Raw genomic sequence first — 24251 nt, forward strand, 5'->3', positions numbered from 1 at the left:
TACTTGTCTGGTTTCTGTTTTAGGTTGTTTTAAAATTGAAAATGAACATGGACAGATTTCAGATGTAATTATCCTACAGTATTTTAACATTTACAGATTAATGTTGTTTGTGATGATTAACTGCCCGAGTCTGACTCCGTTGTATGATGGAAGATTAACACTAAGTTAAATAGATCAAGGCGTCTGCATAGGCAGGACATCAGAGCAGTTGATCTCTCTCAGCATACTGTACAGGTCCAAACCTGAAAAGGACTGAGCTGGACATCGAGACAGGGTTATCATGTTTAGCTCTTCTACGGCCCCAGGCTCCAAATATCTCTGGAGACCTTTGGACAGCTCCCTGAAACCCTCGCGACATAACAGGTCTCGATGTACTGTTGTGTCTTGTAATGCTAAGATCCTCTGACTTTCACTGTCTCTGTGAAGAAAAACGATCAACTGCCATTAAGTCACATATTCAGCAGCACACATGGGTCATGTGACGGCAAACATCTGGTCAATGATTTCCAAACCTACAGCCTCCCATGCTCACACTGAAGGGCTCGCTCAACCATAAGCCACCTGTGCCGCCCCACAGAGGCAGAGAGCAGTAACTACAGACACAAGAAAGTTAAGGCATAAATGGTTTGAACTTTTGAGGCTTTTCAGAATGGTATTCTTGGTAATTATTATGCATTTAAAAAATTCAAATATTAACTCTGCGGAGGCCTTTGCTTCCTAAAATGTGCAAAATAAAAGCTTGTTGGAACCTAGATGTGCCATTTTCAATTACACTTTGAATACCAGGGTTTATAGTTAAAGGCTTTTAAACCTATAACACAGCAGCTTTACAAGAGGCTCTGTCTCTACACTTGCTATAGAAACACCTGAAGCCTGGCATGGCTCTGAAACAGCAATACAGTGAGTGTTGAATGGAAAGCAATCATGTTCCAACCTCTGGCTGTTGTGGAGTTTAAGTGATGAACTGTGAAATCATATCTGGAACTGGAAGTCTTTATTCCTCCTGGCAGTGGGATAAACAGTGAGATAACGCATGAGATGTGCTGTCACATTTAGCTGTGGGCTGGATGTCGATCTGATTGCCAGTTGGCATGAGCCTCACTGACACTCAGCTTTCACACGCACAGTTATCTTCATTTACATCCAGGTTAATATGGTTAACATTTTATTGGCCTTTTCTAGATGGTGATATCTGATTTTGGGGATTTTTAGAAACCAAAGAGCAGTTATTGAAAATCACAGAACATTATAAAACTGGACTTGAAGACATTAAAGGACACTGTTCAGACTAGATGGTTAATTTTGTTGAAATGGCATCTTCTATTCAGTCCACTGCTGGGTTTCTTCTGCTGTTTCTGGGTTGACATTTGAGCAACAAAAAGAATTACTCATGTTACAAATGACAAAGGGTATGAACACCTGGGGCTGTAAGTCAAAAACATTCAAACGAACCTACACTGTGGTGCCGTTAAGCAAACCATTATATCCTCAACTACTGCACAGACACTACTCAGTGGACTGCAGAAGCAGACTGGCTGTGAATGTAAAGAGGAGGTTTTTTTCTGAGGTCAAATAAGTATTGTATAGTCAGCACATCCTGCAGACCCTGCTGAAAACAAACAGATGCTGATTAAAGGAGCATTAGCAGCAAAACTCAACATATTAATGACTTTTTACAGCTTTCTCGTTGCCCCAGACCAACTGCCAGCGCTCAAAAGTGTTTACATCTAAACATTCAGGCCCAACACACTCTAGTGGCGTATTCTCTTTTCTGTTGACGATACGCCAATTCACTTACACTGCTGTCATTTTGGATAATCGGGTTTTCCCCTCTGTAGAGAAAATGTCTGATAGTGGTAGCAGATGCTGCCGGGGTAGCACTGATCCCTGGGCTCAATCATGTCTATTAGAACACTGCGATGATGGATGTCCGCTGCTCTTCCACTTAGCCCCCCTCATCATTACGGTCCAGGCACTTTGTTGTGTAATATGGCCAATTACAACCTGAAAAGAGTATTAATTTGAAAATATGAAACTTTTCTTTCTGTGTCTTTGGGGAGCCAGTGAGGAAAGCCGTGGATGTTGTTGGCTGCAGTGTGAGCTCCACCTAGTGGACACAGAGTAAATCTGTTGTTAGTTTCAAAACCAAAAGGACGCCTGACTCTCCAGGTGTCGATGCTGCTTTAAGGTTTTACCTGGCAGGTATAGTCTACCTGTCACGCTTCCTCAGCCCTGTGATTGTTGCTCAGGTGCAGCCAGTCTGGAGGTGTTTTATATTTACAGATTGTACATTTACTCATTGATTGTCAATCTGTTCCCACATATAATTGAGACAAATTTACCTCCATAGACAGTAGATGAAAATGTGTTGACGAGAGAAGGTTGAAGAAAAGAGGAGGAAAGGAGAGCAGAGGTGGAGCAGATGTAAGAGAATAAGATATTTAATATTTTGTACATCTTCAGTTTCATGATCAGAAATATTAAAAATCTTTTTGTTTTATATTTTCTTTGCATGGAGGACATTTACAGGGATAGAAAAGTGGAGCTGAGAGAGTGAAAGGAGAAGAAAAGAGGGGAAAATGAGAACAGAGTGATCAGGAGTAGATCAAATAAAATACTGTTCATAGTATTACAGTACATGTGCATGTTGTTTATCCTATGATGCTTTTCCTTAAAGAATTTAATATCGTCAGAGTAAATGTTCTTCTTTTGGCCTAATGTTCAGATAAGTTAAGACAATCACATGGCCTTGTTGTGCTGAGTTAGCAGCACATATTATTATGGTCTGGATTTAAATGTACACTTGTCATCTAAACATTAAATCATTAAATCTGTGAACTCTACTCCAGCATAGTGTAACAAAAATAGGTTTCAAGATTAGTGATGTTGTTTATGCCAACTTGATTCTTCACCTATGTCATGTAAATTCAAAATAGTACTATCATCATTTTTGCCTCTTTTTATGTGCAGAACAATTAAGATAAAGAAAATATGATGCAGACTCTGGATAGTTTTTTCTTGAGCAACGATCATGTTTTCCCCAAATGATGTACAAATGGCTTGATACAGTAAATAGTGCATGTAGCAACTCTGAACGGAGGGAAACTCCCACTAGTAGAATGAAGTTGGGGCTAAGGCCTTAATGTTTACAATGTGTAGCTCCGCCCCAGACTCCCCCAAACCTACCTGTCTGTCAACCTCCCCACCAGCGTGCTTCGGACTGCGCATGCGCTGCACTCCGTCAGTCGCGGGTAAACAAGAGGAAGAAGATGCACAGGAATGGCAGAGGAAGTTCAGCTGGTTCCTCCTAAGGCTTTGATTTCAGCAACAGCTTGCACTCGTAAAAGGAAGACGGTGGCAGAAAAAGCTGCAACCAAAAAGAAACTGGAAAGTGCAAGAAGCCAAACAAGAGTCAACATTGGCGTCGCTTTTCAACAATGGCGGCAACTGAGGAAACAGAAGTGCCTGAAAAGCGACGCAGTAGTGGCTGAATTTCTGCTAGACATGTAATTACCATGTTTGTTTTTGTTTTGGGGAGAGGTGCGGGTGTTATACTAACCTAGCTAGATGCTTCATAAGCTGTTTTCAACATAGACCTACGTATGTTTGATAACGCTGTGGGTGTAAGCAACATTAGTTATGCTAGTAGACAGTGCAGCTAACTTTATATGTTTTCACATAACACTGCCTTGTATGTAATCTGTGTGGCCTATATGTTTGGCGATGTCTGCATTGTAGTTGTGAGCAGATGTCGTTTGATAGTATTTATCTTACGTCTGTAACGTCTTCGAATGGGACGTTTGTGTTTTTTAGTTATGAGAAAGACTCCTCAACTTCCACACCTTCAAAAACACGGATTGATGAAACCACCACTTCTGCCCCACCTCCCCAGTTTCTCCCCCACGACCGGTGAGTGCAACTTTCTGCCGATCGAGACGTAGCTTAGCTATTCAAACCTCTTACAACCAGGTTGCTAGGGAACCGTTTAGGAACGTAAAGTGTTTGAGAAGACGTAATTGCTTAGACCACTGCTGTCCTTCATGGGCAATATATTCATAAATCTGCAACTTTCTCTCATCTGTTGCTCGTTTGTTTTACATACATCACAATATCTAACAGTCATTCTAGCCTCCTAGTTGTGACCATTTCTCATTAGAAAAATATTCTTGAATTTGTTATTCGTGAACCTGCGTCAATCAGCCAGACTTGTATTTCTATGTAGCAATAGCCCTGTGTTGTGTTATACGTCCCATAAAGAGATTCAGATTTAATTATCTAAATGTCATTCTTATAGAGATGATGACTTCTCAGTAACTGGAATTGAGAAGTTGGAAGAAAGCCGCGGTCAGGACACAGCTATACAGGAATTGGATGCAAGGTATGGTACCTGTAGTGACAAATGCTGTCATTTCCCAGCTACAAAGTGTACTACAAGGAGGTTGTTCTCAATGCACGCTGACTGAAGAATGTTCACAAGTATCTGTGCTTCAGGTACAGTATGTCAGCGAAGTTGACAATTTTGAATTACATAGGCCAAGTTATGGGTCTGCTTTAAGCTGCCTGTCTATAACTTGGCCTATGTTGTCCCAATTTGTCTCATTATTTTTCCTATGGGCTGCATGTGGTGAGCTTATACAACAGGGCTATGGGTCAATTTACACTGAACTTACACTTTAATAGCAAATTGTTTTGAATGAACAAATTGAGTGTTGTAGTTTTGTGTTTTTGTGTTCTGGCACACATTGGCTGCCGAGCATCACCCAGGTGGGTGCTACACACTGGTGGTGGTTAGTGAGGTCCCCCCTCCATTATAAAAGCACTTTGGGTATCTTGAAAAGCGCTATATAAATCCAATGTTCATTCATTCAATCAATTCCTAGTTTACTTTTGAGTATTATAATTGTCACCCACTGACCTTTCTTGGTATGGCTGTAGTATCCGTAGTCTCAGTATGCTATACAAGTCCCAAGAGCTCTGGTGCTCTACACAAAGATGCTACTGTAATATAGGCTTGTATTGGGTTTGTTCATCTCATGTCTGAATAATGTACATTTGTATCCACAAAAGTCATCAGAATATTTAATTCAATGGACTATTTATCAAAATGTTGTCCCAGGGGAGCACACCCCTGGATCCCGCTTGATGTATATTTCAATGGCATATATATATATATATATATATATATATATGAGGCATATATCTTAGCTTAGGGGCCCGCTTACCTCCCAGGGGAAAAAGTTCAGGCTCAGGATTTTTTTTTTACTATCACCCCTGAAAGTATTACTTGGTATTCCTACAGCCTTACATCCTCCTGGGAAAAGGACAGCAAAATACTCAATGTATTGAATGATAATGCACAAATTACTATGGATAAATCCTTGATACTGTCCATGTGGATCTGGGTACTGGTCACATATTTTCCAGACACCTAGCAACTAGGGATAACAACTGTGACCCTGTCCTAGTGCTCCGTATTGTTACACAACAGTCTGTAAGCTGCATAGCGGAACTGCTTGCTGTTCTCCCCTGGATACCAGTCAAAAGTTTGGACACACTTTCCCAAACTTTTGACTGGTTCTGTATATGCTTCCATGTGTGACAGACACAGAGAACAGACTAGGGACAAAACAAAACATTATGGAGGGGGAAACAGCAGGGAAAACAATGAGAGAAAAGAGTGATAAAGGCCCAAAACCAATATCCTGTAGAAGACTGAGATGTGGTTAAAACCTCTGAAAAAACTCCCCTTCATTATTAAACAACCCTAAGTTGACTGGTAGATTGGAGTGTACTGTGTGTAGCAATCACTTACATCAACATATGTGCTGAAGCAACTTACTGTAGGACCTGTGTTTCCAAATGCTGTCTGAGTCAGAACTGAAAAGGAAGTACTAAAATCCTTTATTTCGCTTTATTTCTCTGGGTGTTTGAAGCATTCAAGTCATTACAAAGCATAATTACTTATTCAGCTTCTCTCATGTGATGGTTAAAAGTCTCTGAAGTGGAATCATATCCAGCTCAGTTCAGGTAGTGAGAAGTTCTGTAATCTTACTTGTAATTTTCATGAAGCCATGTAAACAGAGGATCATCACCAGGGCGTTCCCTGCGATCGCATATATCAGTGTGGTGGTCCAGAAGGCAAACAGGTACATTGTTCTGTCACAGTAAGGCACTACAGTCGTGACACGTCGTGCTCGTGGAGCGTTCAGGTGCTCTCTGTTTGTCTTGCTGCTGGCCAAAGTCTGAATCAGTTTTCTGGAAGTCTGCTTGTCATTGATCATCTTGGTGTGGTTAAGGTTTGGACGGCTCTGGTTACGGTTCTGCAAAATGAGGCTAAGCTTGTTGTCAGGGGCAGTAGGAGGGTAGATACTGGTGTTGACTGTGCTTTGGCTGGTGATGTTCTTGTTGTAGTTGGGTGGATATACAGAATAAACCTGGTAACTACCTGAGGACAGGGAGAGACTGAATGAATGAATGGATTACAGTCAACACGGTCAGAGACTCTAAGGTGTCACTTACCATAGAAGAACCAGATGAAGACAAACAGGACCAGGCTGAGGTTACACACAGTCCAGATCCTGGTGCCTGATGCTGCTGCACAGAGGAACTTTGGCAAGGCAAATAGGGCCATTACCAGCAGGGCCAATATCCCACACAGCAGCACATACACTGGGATAACTGGCGCTGCCGGACACTCATACATGTACACTGCACCTGTTTACAAAGAGCCCAGAAGCATTTGAAAAACTGCTGTTACAAATGTTTAAGTGGAGTTAAGTCATTTATTTCTTGGCTATGGAAATAAAAGTTGTATGATTTAATTTAACTTTGGTTTTCTATTTGTTTGCACATGATGTATAACAAATATAGAAATAAAATAAAAATTGAATTTATTTCCATGTTTTTAAAATGTATGTTTTCCACATTACTACTGCATCTTTTACCACAATGGTTCACTGTGTCTATAAACTATATGTTTCTCAAAATGTTGAAATGTCTCATTTATGAACAAAAAAGTTATTTCAGTGGCTCACTTACCAATAGTGATCTGAACAATTGGAAAAGCTGTGACAAGGATAATGGTGCATCCTGAAGGAGGATATAGAGACAATACAAATTCACTATTTATGAATCTATTAGCTCTTTCTTTCTTTCTTTCTTTGCTTTTTTTCTGTAGTTACTTACCTGCAATAAAAACACCTGCACTGAGCACGCTGCATAAACATTTCCATTGGAAGTTTCCTGCCATTCTGACACACAGAACAGTCTACGTTGATCTAAGGTGAAAGACAAAGATCAACTACATGACTACAGGTAAACAAACTGACGCTGCTTAATTGAAATACTTGTTAATGCGATAAACTGAAGAGGAAAGTGACTTACCACCCGTCTTGTGCTGTGTTCTCTGTTAAAACACCTGAGAGTCAGTCAGTTGTCTGTGTCTCAACTCTTCAGTGTGTGTCTGAAGAGATGTGTTCAAGAAATTCATTGCGACACCTCGGGAGAAGACGTGCAATGGAGGATATTCCTCGGTTGAGTCAACATTACAGCAACACTAACACTTCACCACTACAACTGCCACCGGTGCTACTGCTGATGCTGAGCGTAATCCCAATGTCAGGAGTAGAAATGAGATGGGAAGGTTTAGACCAGGGGACTCGCACAGGTTCTGAGAATACAACCATGGATATATAATAACAACTTTAAAATGTATGTAAAAAAAACTAACCAACAATTAACTGCGGCACTGAAACTCAAGTATTAACAAAGTTTCTAACCATGTGACAGTTTTGACAGTGACTTAACAATTCCTTTCATTCTGCGAGGGGCCCTTTTCTGAAGCCAGTAGCTCATTCATGAGACTGACCAGACCTAATATATACTCTCTAGATCATTATAATACTTTATGGTCCCAGTAATATCATTGTGTACATTTTTACTTAAGAAAATGTTAAAGGGAAGTAACAGTAATAATGGGGACACAGGTTACTGCAGTCATTGTTTCATTAGGTATCTGTCCTGTACTGATGACATAATCTGCCTTTGACAGCGTGGTTGGCCTGATGCATGTTCATATTTTGTGCAGAAGCAATTTGATTGTTAATGTGCTTTTATTAAGTACAACAGACTTCAAAGGCTATTTTACAACTTCATTGTGATGAATTATGTGCAGGACAGCTGCAGAAATCTCAAACTAACTTTGTTGCAGCAGCTTCACACTGAGTTCACACAGACGCCTGGTCTTTTATTGCTTTTATATGTGGCTTTTATTACCTTTATAAATTACACTGTTTATTGCTTATCAGATCAAAATTGTTTGCACGTGTGCATTAATGCTTCTCATATTGTAAACGTAAAAAAAAAAGAAAAAGATTGCTCTCAAAGGTGTGAATGAATGACTCAATGAATGAGTCATGCTTGATCACATGACCAGTCACATGACATAAGTTTGGTATGTGCATATTAATGACTAATATATGTACATTTTTTGGCGAAAAAAAAAGGAATGTCCTTTGAGGTGGGAATGCTTGTGTTTTCTTCACATCTGTGGGAGGCTGTTTGTTTCTGAGGCTTGTTGTTCAGTGTTCAGCTTCTTTCTGCGCTGAGACCGTCGCCAACATGAATCATCAACAGGTGTTAAACACGGTTTATGTAGGTGAGGCAGGATGTTGGGGGACACCTGAACGAGCTTCATATCACCGAGTCACGTTGTTTCGATTCCCATCGCAGTTCTTGATAAATACTTATATTTTATATATAAACTTACCGCTTGTTTTATATTAACTGGTGATGTAACGTTTTTTTTTTTTTCCCACGGGGTGTGGTCACATGCCACACACACACACACACACACACACACACACACAGACACAGACACAGGTAGTGTACGGTAAATGAAAATGACGAATCTGCGAGGGGACAGCATCTGGAACAGGAAGTGGAAACGAAGATCAGCAGTTAGACTGGAACAGCAGCGCTCACTGGTCATATGATCCCCGGCCACCGCAGCCTGAACACAGTCTCCTGCGGCCTGAGCCTCACCTGGATCCGGAGGTAAGATCATGTTAATGCGGCTTTTCGCTGCTGAAACGTGAGAAGCTGCTGTCCACGGTGCATTGTCACTGACAGCAGAGGACTTTATTTGGACTTTTTAAGACCAACGAAGAAGAACCCGCCGATCCCTGCGGGGGATATGTGTTGACAACAGAACTCCGTCTTTCTAACCTGATTATTGATTTTTGATGCCGTAAAGGTTCGTGCAGCAGAAATAAGATGGCAGTGTCCCGCCTTCAGCTTAAACGTCTCAACAGTTACTCCATCGTAAATAAACTTTTCTCTCTTATTAGAAGTCGAACTCTCCTTACTTCAGTAAACGCAGTAATCAAAGTACCTCAAAGTAAAAATACTTGAAAGTGCTGCGTTCAGTGCCTGTCAGTAAAAAGTAGAGTCAAAAATATAGAGTGTGCAGACTGGCCTCTTTCACAGCTACAGGCTATTGTAACTCACGTTATCGCTTAGTAATGATGCATTTACATGTCGGCAGCATTATAATGTTGGTGGACTGAAGCCACTTCAGTCATGTTTACTCAGTAAAATGTGTTCTGAGGATTTTCTTATTCAGCTCTTAGACAGTGATACATATGTCTATGTATGGACATGCATAGACTATCTTGGCATTTCTCCTAATATGACCTGATTATTGATTCCATATAAGCATTGATGTTGCATGAATCCTTGAAGCCTTTGAGCCCATTGTATGTCACATATTTTGTATAGTGGTGGACTGAAGTACATGAAAGACTGATGTTTTTTCTCTATGCATTATTTAAGTTTACCCACCATTGTAACCTGATAAAGATTTGCATTTTTTTTGACTAGTTATTTTTCTGGGGCCTGGAGGATCCTTTTATAAGGACCTACTTGCTTTGATAAGTGACTAAACTTTATTTATATTTTTGCCTTTGTCATTTATTATATTTACTCATTAATTGATGCTGTTTTTCATAACATGTATTAAGTGTAAGTATAATGATTGTAATTCATTTATCTTTTCTGTGTGAAAAATTAGTCACTGCATGCGATTTTCTAATTGTCTATCCTTTTAATTAGAACTGGTACATAGTGAACTGATTTTTGTTAATTGTAAATTTCTATGACACATGGGTTGATGTGACTGGTAGCAGGCTTACAGCCACTCCTATTTAAGATGGCTACTGATTCTCAAAAACCATTTTCCTGATGAAAGTCCAGCATCGCAACATTACAAATAAATTCTTTATTGAATATTGTTTATCTGAATACTTATGTCAATGTAATATTTAGATTTCTCACATTGATGAGGGGATTTTTAAAATTTTTATTTCAGCATAAAGTTGCAACAAAACAAGATGTGAAAAAACTGACGGGGGCTGAAGTCTTTCTGAATGCACTGTTCACCACAAACTGATGTCAATGTTGTTATCTGACAGGAACCATGTCTGTGGTGAAGCTGGAGCAGAGCCGAGAGCGGATTCGCACAGAGCTGGACAAGGTTGTAGACTTCTGGCTCAAACACTCCCATGACACCGTACACGGGTACTGTAGTACTGTAGTAATTATGCTTCTGAAATGTAAATATTGTCTGCTCATGACTTTTTAAAGTACTATCAACAAGCAGTCCGCATCCTTGTGATGAACTTGAATCTCTGCTTCCTGTTTCAGAGGATTCTTCACTTGTATTGGGAGAGATGGGACGGTTTATGATGAGCTGAAGTACGTCTGGCTGCAGGGTCGACAGGTACGTCTGGTCCGCTGTGGGCGCTGGCAGTGTAATGTGATCATCAGATGTTATGTGAGTAAAGTGGCTTGTTTTCCTCACAGGTATGGATGTACTGCCGCCTGTACCGAACCATGGATCGCTACCGCAGGCCTGAAATCCTTGAAGCAGCAAAAGCTGGTGAGTAGAAATGCTGTGTCATGTTCTCTATTTCAGTTTTGCTGTTTTTGAACAAAACAGTGACACAAATTATTTCTTTGCTGTTGATTCATGTGATTTGAAGCCTGTAAAATTCCACCTTAAGATTCTTAATGTTCTGGTGTTGTTAAGGTGGAAAATTTCACACATCCACAGGTAAATGTTTGCAGCAGATGGTGAAACACGGTGTTCTTTAGTAGACCCAGGTGATTAATGACAGTCATGTTTGCTCTGTGCACTCTGCTTATTCTCTACAAGGCACAGAAGTGTTCCTTGATGGAAACCTTAGGCTAAGAAAAACATGAATGCTTTAACTTGACCACCATGTATTTGTTTTGTTAGCCAAACGTAAAAAGGAATTTACAGTAGATGGCTAACAACAGTAGGAACACAGGTTCTTTTAATCGAGAGATGATGTTTAGTAAAAGCCACACCAACCACTTATATCTGTATGTCTTTAATAGGCGGATAAACTCATCGGTGTTATGAATTCATGTCTGTAAATGGCTTCATGCTGACGTGTCTAATGATAAGATGATGTTGACGTGTGTTTGCAGGAGGAGCGTTCCTCAGAAGGTTTGCTCGTGTGTCCAGCAGCAGCGGTCAGTGGAAATGTGCCTTCTGCTTAACAAGAGATGGGAAAGCAGTCAAAGTTCAGAGGACGATATTCAGTGAGTGTTTCTACATCATGGCCATGGATGAACTGAGCAGAGTCACTGGTGACAAGGACATGCAGGTATAAATAACAAACACTTTATTTCTTCAGTATCTGTACTGAGCTCCATTCTACCAAACGAGTTCTAGATTGTTTTTGGTTGAACAGCTCTTGTAACGTGTTTATCAAATGAGATGCGAGATATAAATGAGATATATATATGATCAAAACACAGTGACTAAGTGCTGTACGTACATTAAAACAGAACAAAGACATATTGAAAAGACAAAGTGTCGGTTAGTAGTCAGTCAGTAAGTCAGTTAGTAAGGCAATTATAATAAATACATCTGTAAAATCAATAAAATGAATAAAACAGACAGAAGAAAGTTGGTAAAAGCACTGTCAGAGTTACAGTAGTCAAGACCATCTTGATTTGATTTGATGTTTGTGACAATTTGTAGCTGATAAAAACATGACTGGACAAATATTTCTCAGAGACAAGATATGAAGTCTCCCTCTTCATTTTTAACAGGGCATAAATTTCTGTGTCATGAGCAGAACAGTGGTAGTTAATGATGTGTTTATGAGTAATATGTCCTGGTGGAAGCATGTGTACTGAGAACAACAGGGGACCAAGAACCTTGGCCCACACCACAGGTTAGTGAGGACACTGAGGAGGAGGCGTCACTGTACTGACAAAAGCCCAGTTTGATAAATATGATGTAAATCAGTATAAAGCAGCTTCCCTGATGGCAACCCATTCTTCAAGGGTTTAGTAGAATTCAAGCATCAGCTTGTGAGGAAAAGATAATTAGTTACTTTAAATTCAATTATATATTATTCAAAGGATACCAGATTTCCATAATGTGGTCTGAAAATACCTGTACCACAAAGTCAGGTGACAGTCCTGATCTTTCCTCCAGCACTTGGTCCAGGACAAGGTTTCTTGAAAACTACTAAAATAATTTGATGACATACATACGGCAGTATTTTGGAGCTACATGAGACATTGGATTTTAACTTCATTAACAGACCTTCTCTGTTGTAGCTGAGGCTGATTCAAAGTGGGACCATTGTGTTGCAACAGATGTTACATGTATTGAATTTGTGCTACGGCAATGCTGATGCAATGTGCATAAACCGAAACAGATGTTGAAACTCATCAAGTTAAAAGTGGTTCCCTATTTTTTTGTAGATTTGAAACTTTGTTCCCCAAAAATCTCATTTTGATATTGTTGGGACAAACTGAAGGTTTCACTCATGCTGTAACTTCATCAGAGCCAGAACACTTCACATCTAGTACTCTTTGCTAAGAATATATCACAGTGACATCGTAGTATACTCATTGTGTGAGCCGCAGTGAATAAGGACCTTATCTGAAGGGATGTAAAAAAATATACCAACAGCAAAATTCAAATTCAAAAAAAATGTTTCTGCCAAAAAAAACTTTAACTAACAAAGCAAAGCCATACAGAGACAAACATTTCACAGTGGTGTGAACAAGTACCAACAGCTCATTACTGACACTCCATTTTCACTATAACAGCATAGATTATTATTATTATATATTTTTATTATTAAAGCTGTAATAATGAAAATAGGTTGTCAGAAATGATTTGTTTTTGATTTAACAGTGCCCATGCATTAATAAGACTGAGGGCTCTGTTTTAACAGTCCAAAGCACACGGTCACATAGAATTAGTTTCCATTTGTTGTGAGTTGATTTCATTTTGTGACACAGCTTTGAAGGAATTATTAGGGTGTTAGCGGTTTGCGTTGCATTGCATTGCTAGCTAGCATGCTGTGTGCTATGTGAACATACTATAGAAGGTTTCATCTCTAGGTAACATGCCTGAAAATGCTTGATCCTCCCACAGTCGCCCTCCCATCCCCACATTATCCCACCATCACTCTCTGCTCTGTTGTGTTTCCAGCTGGAGGCTGAGCAGATGATGGAGCAGTTGATCCACTGGGTTCGAGTGGACTCGTCAGGCCTGGGCCGGCCCCAGCTTCCTGGAGACGTTGCCACGAACAGCATGGCAGTTCCCATGATGCTGTTGTGTCTGGTGCAACAGCTCACTGAAGGCCGGGGTCAGGAGGTGGTTCAGAAGTACAGAGAGCTGGGCAGATGGTGTGTTCAGCAGATTCTCCAGCACATCCAGGTATGGACGCTCAGGATGTGACTGATGGTATCTGCTTAAAATGACTAGCCATAATTACAGTTTGTGATTTGCAGTTTGTGACTTTGCTTCATGAAGCGATGAGATGTAGGTCATTGAGTTCATGGTGTACATTCATACAGAACATGTTTCCTTTGAATATCAAATACACAGGCTTGATGGGTAGGTCTGAAAAGCTTGTTGAGATTATGTTGCAGGGCTGGGTTTTTAGTGCTTCTTATTGTTATTACTGTGATGGTGCTTTTGAATGGGCTTTTCCTACCTCTGGAACAAAAGTCATTGGTTATTTTCACTTTGACCCTGTAGTAGAAGATTTCCCAGTTAATATGCTGAAACATCCTTTTTCTTCTTCTGTAACAGAGAGACGGCACAGCTATTTTAGAGAACGTGTCACTGGAAGGAGCGGAGCTGCCGGGTTGCCAGGGCCGACTGCAGAACCCAGGTAAACACTGCCTGCCTGCTGACCAGTCAGCCAGATAACAGCAAACAGCACAGGGAGTGCAAGAGGAAGCTATGGTCCAACTTGTTTTCCTGTTCTTAATTGCCTACCTCAGTGTTTTCCCTTTCTTTCATGCTGACCCGTGCTGACTCAGGACATGCCCTGGAAGCAGGCTGGTTCCTGCTTCAGTACAGTGCAGAGTGGGGGGACGAGGAGCTGCAGAGGACTGCCATTAACAAGTTTGTGGAGCTGCCTTATCGGTGCGGCTGGGATAAAGAGCATGGTGGGCTCTTCTACTTCCTGGATGTGGATGGTCACTGCCCCACACAGGTGATTCAACCATCTACAGTACACACTATATAATAGTATAATATAATAGTAGATATTGTTTACGTATTATATACAGTATAAATGCATCAAATCAGCAAATACACTGTTTGTATATCTAACTAGTTGGAGTGGAATATGAAGCTGTGGTGGCCTCACTGTGAGGCTCTCATCGCCTTCCTGATGGCCTACAGTCAAACCAAGAAGCCAGAGCTGCTGGACAGATTCTCTGAGGTGTATGAATACACCTTTAGCCATGTGAGTTCAAACTGCAGTGTCAACAAGGCACATTACTTATACCATATTGTATAAAAAGAGGCTCAGAGCCTCTCTTCTTATTGGCACACTGACATGTTGATTTTGTGAATATACAAAATACATATATCTGTATATTTGAATGCACTGCAGTTTTAATGGTGTACATGTGCCTGATTCTGTGCAGTTTTCTGATGCTAAGAGCAGTGAGTGGTTTGGCTATTTGACACAAGAAGGGAAAGTAGCACTGGATTTTAAAGGAGGCCCCTTTAAAGGTAAGAACATAACTGAGGTGTAGAACTGACTGACTGAAAGCAAAAGAAAAAAAAACTGTCAAATTACTTGTATGAAATGAAAGTCATGAATGACGTTCCTCATCTCCGCTACAGGCTACAGGCTCCAGGCTGCATTAGCCGTTACTAGCATAACACACCTGAATCATCAACCAGGCGGTCAGTGGTCAGGTTGCATTGTGGGTAACATAGGCAAAAGGTTTTGACAAGGACAAAGAATGAATTTAATAAAAAAGATGACATCTCTGTTTTAATACTTTCTTTTTTTCTGTCCATCAGTAATCTGACAGTTTGATAGGAGTACTCTTGATTGAGCTATGTCCCAATTCAGGGGCAGCATCCTCCTGAGGTTGCATCTCAAGTTGTAGTGATATTTTACCACTATTAAATAATATTTGTGAATCGGTATCAGCTGAGTAACAGAAGCGATCTGATAACATCATTAGACTCATGATGAACAGGTAAAAAAAAACAAAACAAAAAGGATAAAAATTGACGCACAGTCAGTGATTATCATTTTTTAATTCCATGCATTATTCTCCTGTCAAATCCTGGTGCCTACATTACCCACGATGCAGCTTGACTTCTAACAGTTAGTAGCAGCTTAGCATAACCTGGAGCCTGTAGCAGAGAGGAGCAGAGTACAGGGATCTGGTGAGTTTCTTACTTTTTTACGTTTGTCAGACTTCACACTGGAGACATTAAAGGTTTTATACAACTCTTTAGACATTTGCACTGGAACTCCGCAACACTTGGGGAAACATACTGATATACTGAGGGTCTGTAAGATAACTGTGTTTCTCTTCTCTTGTTCAGGGTTCTTCCATGTGCCTCGCTGCCTGTACATGTGTGAGCGTATTCTGGATGATGTGCTGGCAAACAAGGACTGAGCATTCTCACATGAATTTTATAATAATGGGACTGATTCTGATTTTTGTGTGTTCTTTAAATCAAACTACAATATTCAGGTTATAAAGCAAAATTGCACTAATTTTCAAACATGCATTTCTGTAAAATTACTTGTTTCATCTCATGACAAATGTCAAGTCACTGAGCGGCTCATAAATTCATTGACAAGTTATATTACAGCAGTACTGCTGCAAACAGGAAACAGTCTTTTCTTTTTTATATGTTAAATGTATAACAGTCCTGCATTTTCCACTTCACCTGGCTGCATGTCTGTGGACTGTAGAAGGACACTATCATGGACACAGGGAGAACCTCAGAGATACCTCAACATGCTGGGTTGAGTTCCATCCCAGAATCGACACTGTCTCTCTTTCATCAAACATAGTAAAACGTGCCTTTTACATACATACTGAACTTTTAAAGAGCATGTATCTCTACATCCTATTCATTCCAGTTTACAGTATTCAAGCATATGGACTGCTTGTATAACATCCTGGTGAACTGTAATGTATGTCAGAGAAAAATTAAAGCTACAGTTTCTTACTGCTAATCACATGCTTGACATCTGTTGACTTGCAGGCCAGTTAATGTTCATTATACAATTCAACATGCATATTGAAATATTAAAGCTGATGATTAAATGTGAAATATGATGTATGCAAATTATTGGATTGCAGAGATAACTGGTTAGGGTGACGTTATGTACACTTTAATGTTCGGGGAACACACTTCGATGGGAAAACATAATCTCCTCCCAGGAATTAGAATCTAACATACGACATAAAAGGGGCTCATCTGAAATTAACTGAAATATATCAAGTAAAGATATCATATCATTTATAAGCTTCAGAGACTTGAATTTAAACTTGTTCAGCCTTTGACTTATATGTGGTTTAGTTTTAAAATACCTGCATTAATTTATTTATTTTTTTAAAAACCTTCCCAAATAACAAAGTATTCAGTCCAAAATAATGATTTTCAACAGTTCAACAGTTATTCACATCAAGATTAAGCCTCAGTCTTAAGAATCCATCCATTGGGTAAATCTCATTTAGGATTGTGAAGTCAACTCTTTCACTTTAGCAGGGATAGGAAATTAAATGGATCTCCAATTACCTTAACCTCCTCAACCTCTAATACCTTCAGTATGTAATATCTTTTTACTGGGATGGGGTAGCATTCCTTTCACTGAATGTTTCTAAAGACTCAATTCCTGATATATAGAGCTTTCTCAGCCCAGGAGAGATCTTTGAATACAAAATGTCTTCTCTAACCAGCGATCTCAACGAGGCTGGAGCTGTAGGCACAAACTAACCAACCACATCACGTTTCACTGAGCGGAACCGGAACCTGTAATGGTTGAGCGGATGTTAGCAGTGAGGAGGGTTCAGAGGCTGCCAGGGTTTGGTAACACAACAATACGCGTTTCAGCTGGCGTCAGTAAACACAATAGACTTTAAAAGAAACACAAGAGAATTACTGTTAGATCGAAAAGAGAGTCTGTGGTTAAAAAAACATAGATTGTTGAACTTGACATCAAAAGAACCATATCAACGGTTTGCTGCATTGAATACAACCAATGTAACAGACCGGAAGTTCAATGTAACAAACGCGAAGCCGAAACGGAAGCCGAGAGGCGAAGTGGCCGAAGCAAACTGTGCTGAAACATTCTGTCGATGCGAATCAAAAATAGTTCATTTAGTCGAAGGCTTTGAGCATTGTAAGGCTACAGACGGCTTTGTCTTATACGGCGAGGACGGAAGTAACGACGGAAATAACCGCCGCGCTGTGACGTTACCATGTGTTAACTCTGTAATGTCCTTTCATGTTACCTCACTTAACGTTAGCCAAACTCGACTCGACGTATCACAGCATCGGGAATATTACAAGCCGAGTGACCCACCAGTACAGACATGGATCCAGTTCACAGGTAGGCTTCAGTGATAAGGAAGTTTAAAAATGTGTAAGTGTGTGGTCATTTCTTGGCATTTTGCTGCCTGGTAGTGCTTAGCAGCTGTTCTTATTGCTATGATATTTTAATATTGTTTTAGTTAGTTAGGAACCTTATTCAAGTTCCCACAACTTCAGGTCTGCAGCACGTGATCACCATCACCTATAAATCAGTAGGCTACTTTTAGTTAGTAATTAGTACACTAGTCCCTGTTAGGACTAAGCCGCAGCCGTCCTCAGTATGAAACTTTCCAATGTTTATTTCTATTTTTGACCATTTATTTCCTTCATTAGGCTGTGCCGTACAACTTGTAGTGCACATTTTAGGTTAATATTGAAATTAGTCGAGTTGTTTATATATATTTTACAGCTGCAAATGTAATATATGTACATTGAATTTCGATATATGAAATATATGCACATATAAAACACAAATATACACTTGGAAATGATTATGAAACCTATTAGAAATTGGAACAATTTTCATATATTGTTATGTCTAGCCCATGCAAATATGTGTTTATGTGTGTATGCTGTATATATATATATAGAGAGAGAGAAAGAGATATGTTTCAAAATTAATGAGAAATTGTCAAGAAGAATTGAATATAAAATTTTATATGCATGTTCAAGCTACTCAGTTCAAGAGCCCCTAGTAAACCATGGGATCAACGCCAGGACCCTGAACTAGAGGCAGCTCATTAATCAATTCAGTTCATTAATTTCATTATTCATAGGGTTTCCCGAAATGTTGAACTCTTCCCCCTGTACTACCATAGCATTGTAAAGATCTAGGCCTGTATTGTTTACAAATCTTGCCATTTGACATATAACAGGCAAATGTAAAATTTAAATGCATCTTTAGCCTCTAATTTTCACATCTCTTGTCTGACATCGTTTTTTTTTTCTCTCAGTGGGACCGGTGTTTTCTACCAGGCGATGCCTGCTGTTGGAGCCGATGGAAAGAACATCATGAAACTGATTCCTGTACAAATGGTCAATGGACATTTTGTCCAAACTGAAATAAACAAACCCAGATTGGCCCCTACAGCTCAGAAAGCTGTGACCTTAAATTTTTCCTCAGCTCCTGTTCAGATGGTAAAAAAGGCAGATTTGAATCCTTCTGCCACCCAGCAGATTGTCAAAAAGCAGGTTTCCTTTGTGAATGTGTTGCCTAAACCAGCAGGATTTGATCTTGCTAATTCACTAAACAAGCATCCACCCCAGCAAAAGCAAAATGTAAAGGCCAAATTACCTCTGATTGCACCTGCAACAAACTGTGGGAAGTTAGTAACACTTCCATGTCAGCTTCCAGTGACCATGAAATCTCCAGCACTCCCCAGTGGACAGTACTTCCAGATCCGCCCAAATGCACAAGTCCCAACGGTCCAAGCATCTGACCTTTCTGAGCTTATCAAGAAACAGATCTTTACTTCATCAGCCAGCTCCTCTCCAGGTCCAGGACTACCAAGTGTGGTTTTCATGTCACCTGTCACAACTGTGAATCAAGGTGTTACAAATGAAGGCGTAATGAATCAAGGCGTTACCCCACCATGTGATTCTGCACTTCCCTCACTCAACTTGCTTTCTAAGACTTTATGTGGGCTCCCAGCTAAATCGAAAACACTGTTAAAATTGGTTCCAAAGGTTTCACAAAGGCCCAACAGCCCTATAAAGTGGGTGATTGAAGAAGAGCACAGCTCAGCGGCTCCTAATATAAATCTTCATGATCCATCTTCTGTCGCTTCAGAGATTCTTCGAACTGTGGCAGAGAGAGAAAACACAAGCAAGCACTCTGACAACATTAGAAAAAGCACTCAGTCCAATCAGGGCAAAAGTGGACAAGGAGAGCGCAACACCGTGGTCGTGTGCAACGGGAGGGTCATTTATGTGGCCAAAAAAGGCAGCCGACCATTTAAAATGCAAAAAAGGAACTCCCCCCAAGCATCAACAGAAACTTATGAATCCAACAAAACCTCTGTACCTTCAACCCAAGAGTCTTTGCAGTCAGATGCAGCTCAAACATGGCAGGACCTCAGAATTATTATCCCAGACGAGTCAGATGAAGTGATAGATCTTTGTGGCGACGATGATGCTCAGGATGACTCACCTGCACAAGCAGCATCAGTTAATGTGTCAGCTGTCTCTCTGCAGGACGATGACAATGTCATATTTGTGTCATATATTCCACCCAAATCTAAGGCTGGGTCAACACAAGGTTTGAGACTAAAAACACCAACAGCACTTGCAAGACGTGCAACAGACAAGACGGGAACAAGCAGCTTGGACAGTGTGACAGAAGCAAAGAGGCTAGATGGTGGAAGTGATGGCAGGGGTGTTTGTGGTTCAGTAGTGATGAACAGACATGATAATGAGGGCTCAAACACGATGAGCCAGCGAAGCACCTCCACCCAACAGGTGCAGAGAATGGAAGTTCATGAAGAAACAGAAAGTCCAGTAGATCCCAGCACCTCTAACAGCAGCAGTGGAACACGCCCTCAGGAACAGGACACCCACAAAATGGAGGTGAGGGAGGGGATGGATCTTTAGTTAAATAATCTTTAGCAAGATGTCACAAAGTTTCTTTTTATTTCCCACTGATGGGTTTGTCAGCCTTCAAAATACACTGTCAGTGCATTTTTATGTATTGTCTGTATTGTATGTTTTCTTTGCAGAGCCGTCCAGGCCCTGCACCATGCAGGACACCTTCGCCGGCAGCAAAACCATGTCAGATGGAGGACCATCAGCTGAGGCAGATATTTGGTATCACATCTGAGGTGAAAATCTGCCTGCAGAAGATTGATGAAGACACAGCCATGAGCTCAGAACTTTTTTTGCAGGAGCTTCATAGTTCCTGTAAAAAACAACAAACAGACACCTACAGTTGTCTCATCAATGTTAAGAGTGCTCTTTCCAAACTTGAGACAAAGCCTCCCTCTGCTTTGACGAATAAGTGCCATTTAGATAAAAGTTCACTCAAGGGAGCATCATGTGATGATGAAAATGCACCAGTGATTGGATACGTGGAACCAATAGATGAGGATTTCCCCAGCGCAGATGGCAACGTCATCCACGGGTCACAAAACCCAGCAGCACAGCTACAGACTCAGACTTGTGAGGATCTGAACACAAACACGAGGAGAATAGGAAGGGCAAGGAAACGCACCATGTGTCCATGTTGCGTCCCTGGTTCTCTGGAGCCTGCAGTAAAATCCAGCGCAAGGTTAGACGAGCCTGAGAAGTTGGCGTGGATGACGGAGAGCATGAGTAAAAAAGGGGGGCGAACAAAGGCTCCAAGAAAAGATGGAAAAACATCTGGAATCAACTGTCTAACGGCCAAGAACGAGGTTCCATCCAGTGACAGTTTGACCACATCACTGGATTTTAATGAACTAAAAAGACACAAACAGATCAAAAGACTCAAACAGCATCTAGAGAAAGAGGTGCCTTTAGAGCTGATGAGTGACAGCTGAGACAAGACAACCACATGCACTCTAATATTCTAACTAACCAATATTCTAACATAACTTTTGTTATAATCCTTTTATTAATTTACTTACATATTAACCCTCTCTTCAAACTCTTTAGTTAAGCCTCACTGTTGCTGTCCTTCTCTTGAGATTAACACTAACACATTGAATAACTGCCAACACTCATCTGCATCATATGTTTCGCGTTATACTGTTCAATTACTAAAAGTTATTTCACACTTGCCAGCCGATCACAATGAAACATTACATATTTTACACTTCTCCAGTGTTTAATTTGAAGTGTTGATATCCATAAAAAGATGTCATTTTGATTTTTAAGAACCAGAAACCATCTCAGTGTAGTTTTACATCTCCTCTCTCAGGCTTCTCTCTGGAGCTCTAGCAACAGGTCAGTGAGCCAATCAGAAGAGAGACTCTGAGCCTCTCCTCTGATTGGCTGATTGTTTTTCTCAGTGATTGAATGAAATGTTGCATTTTAGCAGGTAAACACTCAGAGAAACCAAATCCTGCAAGGTTGGAGGGTGGTTCCAGGTGGGCGGGGCTTGGGACATGGCTGAGAGCAGCGACTGCTTTGTTGTGACATCACAAAGTTTCAGAAGTCCTCGCAGCTCGTTTTAAGGTTCAGTTTGTGAATATAGGCTGTGTGGATTTCTCTGTGGACTCAGCGCTCTTGACGCTTTCACAGTTTTAATATAGAACCTAGAACTGCTTTATAATCAAAAACACAATATGGGACCTTTAAGAATTCTTAGTGGCCGTGGTATGATAAAAAAAATACCTGTACCAGTATTACGGCTACTGAACGTTATGTGTCAAATTTCAGTTTTCTACTGAGATCCATCAGCATCCACATGTTTAACTTATGTTTGTGTGAGTGTTGGGACGGTGGTACCAGCTCTCATTCTTTGTCCTGTTCAGCCATTTTGTTTATTATAGCATGAATATTTGGCACCTATCCAGTCCACACTGAACAGAACCTGCCTTTTGAAGTTACCCCAGAAATCTGAAGAGAAACACAACCGTAAGAAAAACTGTTTCCTACAGTATGTTAGTATCTCCTTTCATTTAATTGGCTTGAAATATAAATATTAAAAATGCACATAAATAGCTATACTAAACCTGAACCTTATTATGTCTTAATCCATGTCACAACGGCAGCAGGAGATATGTTCTGTTCAGCAGGAAACATTTAAACAAAAAACAAAAACAATGCACTATGTCACTTAGTTTAAATCCTGTAACATATTCCTTTAATGTGTCTACAGGGAGTCAGAACATGAAGAGGCAGCTGTCGTTTGCCTTAAAGGTTATATTGATTGAAAATATTTGAGAAATAGTACATTGAACATGTCAGTGGCACAAAAGGGCAATGAAAGCATCCCTCCAATGGCCCTGAGGGCTCATTACACTGCAACTTAAAACAAACGCAAACAAATTCAGGACTTACTCGCATGGATGTTTGATAATTAAAGATACTCAAATGTCTCTGTTATAATACATCCACGCACACATATTGTTCAAAGCTTTTAACTGCAAAAGTCACAAAGCGTTGAACAACAAGTGCTTCCCAGCCTGGTTCATCACTTTTCTTTTTTTGGGGGGGGCTTTTTATCCCTTTATTGGACAGTATAGTGGAGAGAGACAGAGAGGCAGAGAGAGGGGGAATGACATGCAGCAAAGGGTCGTCCGATGCGGGATTCGAACCAAGGCCGACTGTAGCCTCTACACATGGGGCGCCTGCTAAGACCACTACGCCACACCTGTTTCATCACTTTTTTGGTGTCCTTGTAAACACTTCCATTGTCATCTGTGCTACTTGCAGCGCATTTGTCTGTTTGGTTGTATTGTGAGTATTTGCAGGATAGGTCTTGTCAAATTGTCAAAGATATTTTCTGAATTTGCTTGTGTTTTGTTTTTGTGTGTTTGTGTTGAGTTCTCAGGGCCATGGTACATCCTTCCATCCAAAGCACACAGACCTACCTCCATTTTTGCCACTTGATGTGTTGAAAGGACACAGACAAACCAAACTATCATTCCTGACTGACTTATACCACAAAAACAAGATTTAGATTTAGATTTAGTTGTATCACAAAATAATTTCAGTCCAATTCTTACCTTTTTCAAAGACTGTGCTATGCAATTAAAAGAACGAATGATCTATGAATTTTCAACAGGCTACAAGAGAAGATTACAAAATAAGTTGTTTTCCTGTCACTGAAAAGCTAATGTGCATAAAATGTTTATAAAATTAGTTTAACAAAGACTGGTTATTAATGTCATGTCATGTTCAATCCTTGTGTTATGAAATACTAATGCACTAATGTCCACCACATTCTTACAAGATTATTTTAACAACTACTGGCGACTGGCTGACGTGCAGTGGATATTCACTGTCTCCAGACCTTTCCTCTACATAAAAAATGTCATGCTCCTTAAAAGTTGTTGAGGTGTTCCTTTTGTAAAAAAAAAACTTTTATTATTATTTCACATTTATAGTTGAGTGCTTTGGACCACCACTGCCAGAGAGACAGTAACAGTGATCTGTTGATGCTTTGGTTTTACCTCATCATTCTTTGAACTGTCCTACCAGAGTTTTCAGTTGGTCCTGACCACCACCGTTTCTTCATGAAAGAGTTTTTTCATAATAAAAGATACATCGTCTTAAAGATATTTTCACTAACAGATATATTTACTGCCCTAGCCAAACAGAGAAAAATATAGCTTACTGTAACTTCAGAAAGTCATGCAAAGCTTGGATTATAACCTGATTGTGGTGTAAATAAATCAGTGTCAGTAGG

General features: G+C 40.2%; 2 protein-coding genes across 3 annotated transcripts; both read left to right on the top strand.

Annotated features, from left to right (window-relative positions):
• The first annotated feature begins 3250 nt into the window (after positions 1-3250).
• Positions 3251-16660, top strand: renbp (renin binding protein). Of its 2 annotated transcripts, XM_056385707.1 has the most exons (13): positions 3251-3506; positions 3814-3909; positions 4295-4378; positions 10470-10575; positions 10702-10777; positions 10861-10936; positions 11512-11690; positions 13544-13771; positions 14150-14231; positions 14383-14558; positions 14682-14813; positions 14998-15085; positions 15920-16660. In XM_056385707.1, exons 3-13 carry the CDS (start codon positions 4372-4374, stop codon positions 15991-15993), a joined length of 1224 nt encoding a protein of 407 aa, XP_056241682.1. In that variant the 5' UTR covers positions 3251-3506; positions 3814-3909; positions 4295-4371; the 3' UTR covers positions 15994-16660. The 2 variants fall into 2 exon arrangements, with proteins under 2 accessions (XP_056241682.1, XP_056241683.1); XM_056385708.1 differs by lacking the exons at positions 3251-3506; positions 3814-3909; positions 4295-4378 and adding an exon at positions 8869-9054.
• A 760-nt stretch (positions 16661-17420) lies between these two features.
• lrif1 (ligand dependent nuclear receptor interacting factor 1) lies at positions 17421-24123 on the top strand. Its single transcript, XM_056386083.1, has 3 exons — positions 17421-17942; positions 18877-20488; positions 20638-24123. Exons 1-3 carry the CDS (start codon positions 17926-17928, stop codon positions 21433-21435), a joined length of 2427 nt encoding a protein of 808 aa, XP_056242058.1. The 5' UTR covers positions 17421-17925; the 3' UTR covers positions 21436-24123.
• The last annotated feature ends 128 nt before the right edge of the window (positions 24124-24251 follow it).

Source organism: Seriola aureovittata, chromosome 9, assembly GCF_021018895.1.
Source record: "Seriola aureovittata isolate HTS-2021-v1 ecotype China chromosome 9, ASM2101889v1, whole genome shotgun sequence".
Classification (NCBI taxonomy): Eukaryota; Metazoa; Chordata; class Actinopteri; order Carangiformes; family Carangidae; genus Seriola; species Seriola aureovittata.

Excerpts from the sequence above, each read along its gene's own strand:
- renbp (XM_056385707.1), top strand. Across the intron at positions 10,778-10,860 it reads TCTGGCTGCAGGGTCGACAG|GTATGGATGTACTGCCGCCT; the intron begins GTACGTCTGGTC and ends TTTTCCTCACAG. Across the intron at positions 14,559-14,681 it reads ATGGTCACTGCCCCACACAG|TTGGAGTGGAATATGAAGCT; the intron begins GTGATTCAACCA and ends ATATCTAACTAG.
- lrif1 (XM_056386083.1), top strand. Across the intron at positions 20,489-20,637 it reads AGGACACCCACAAAATGGAG|AGCCGTCCAGGCCCTGCACC; the intron begins GTGAGGGAGGGG and ends TTTTCTTTGCAG.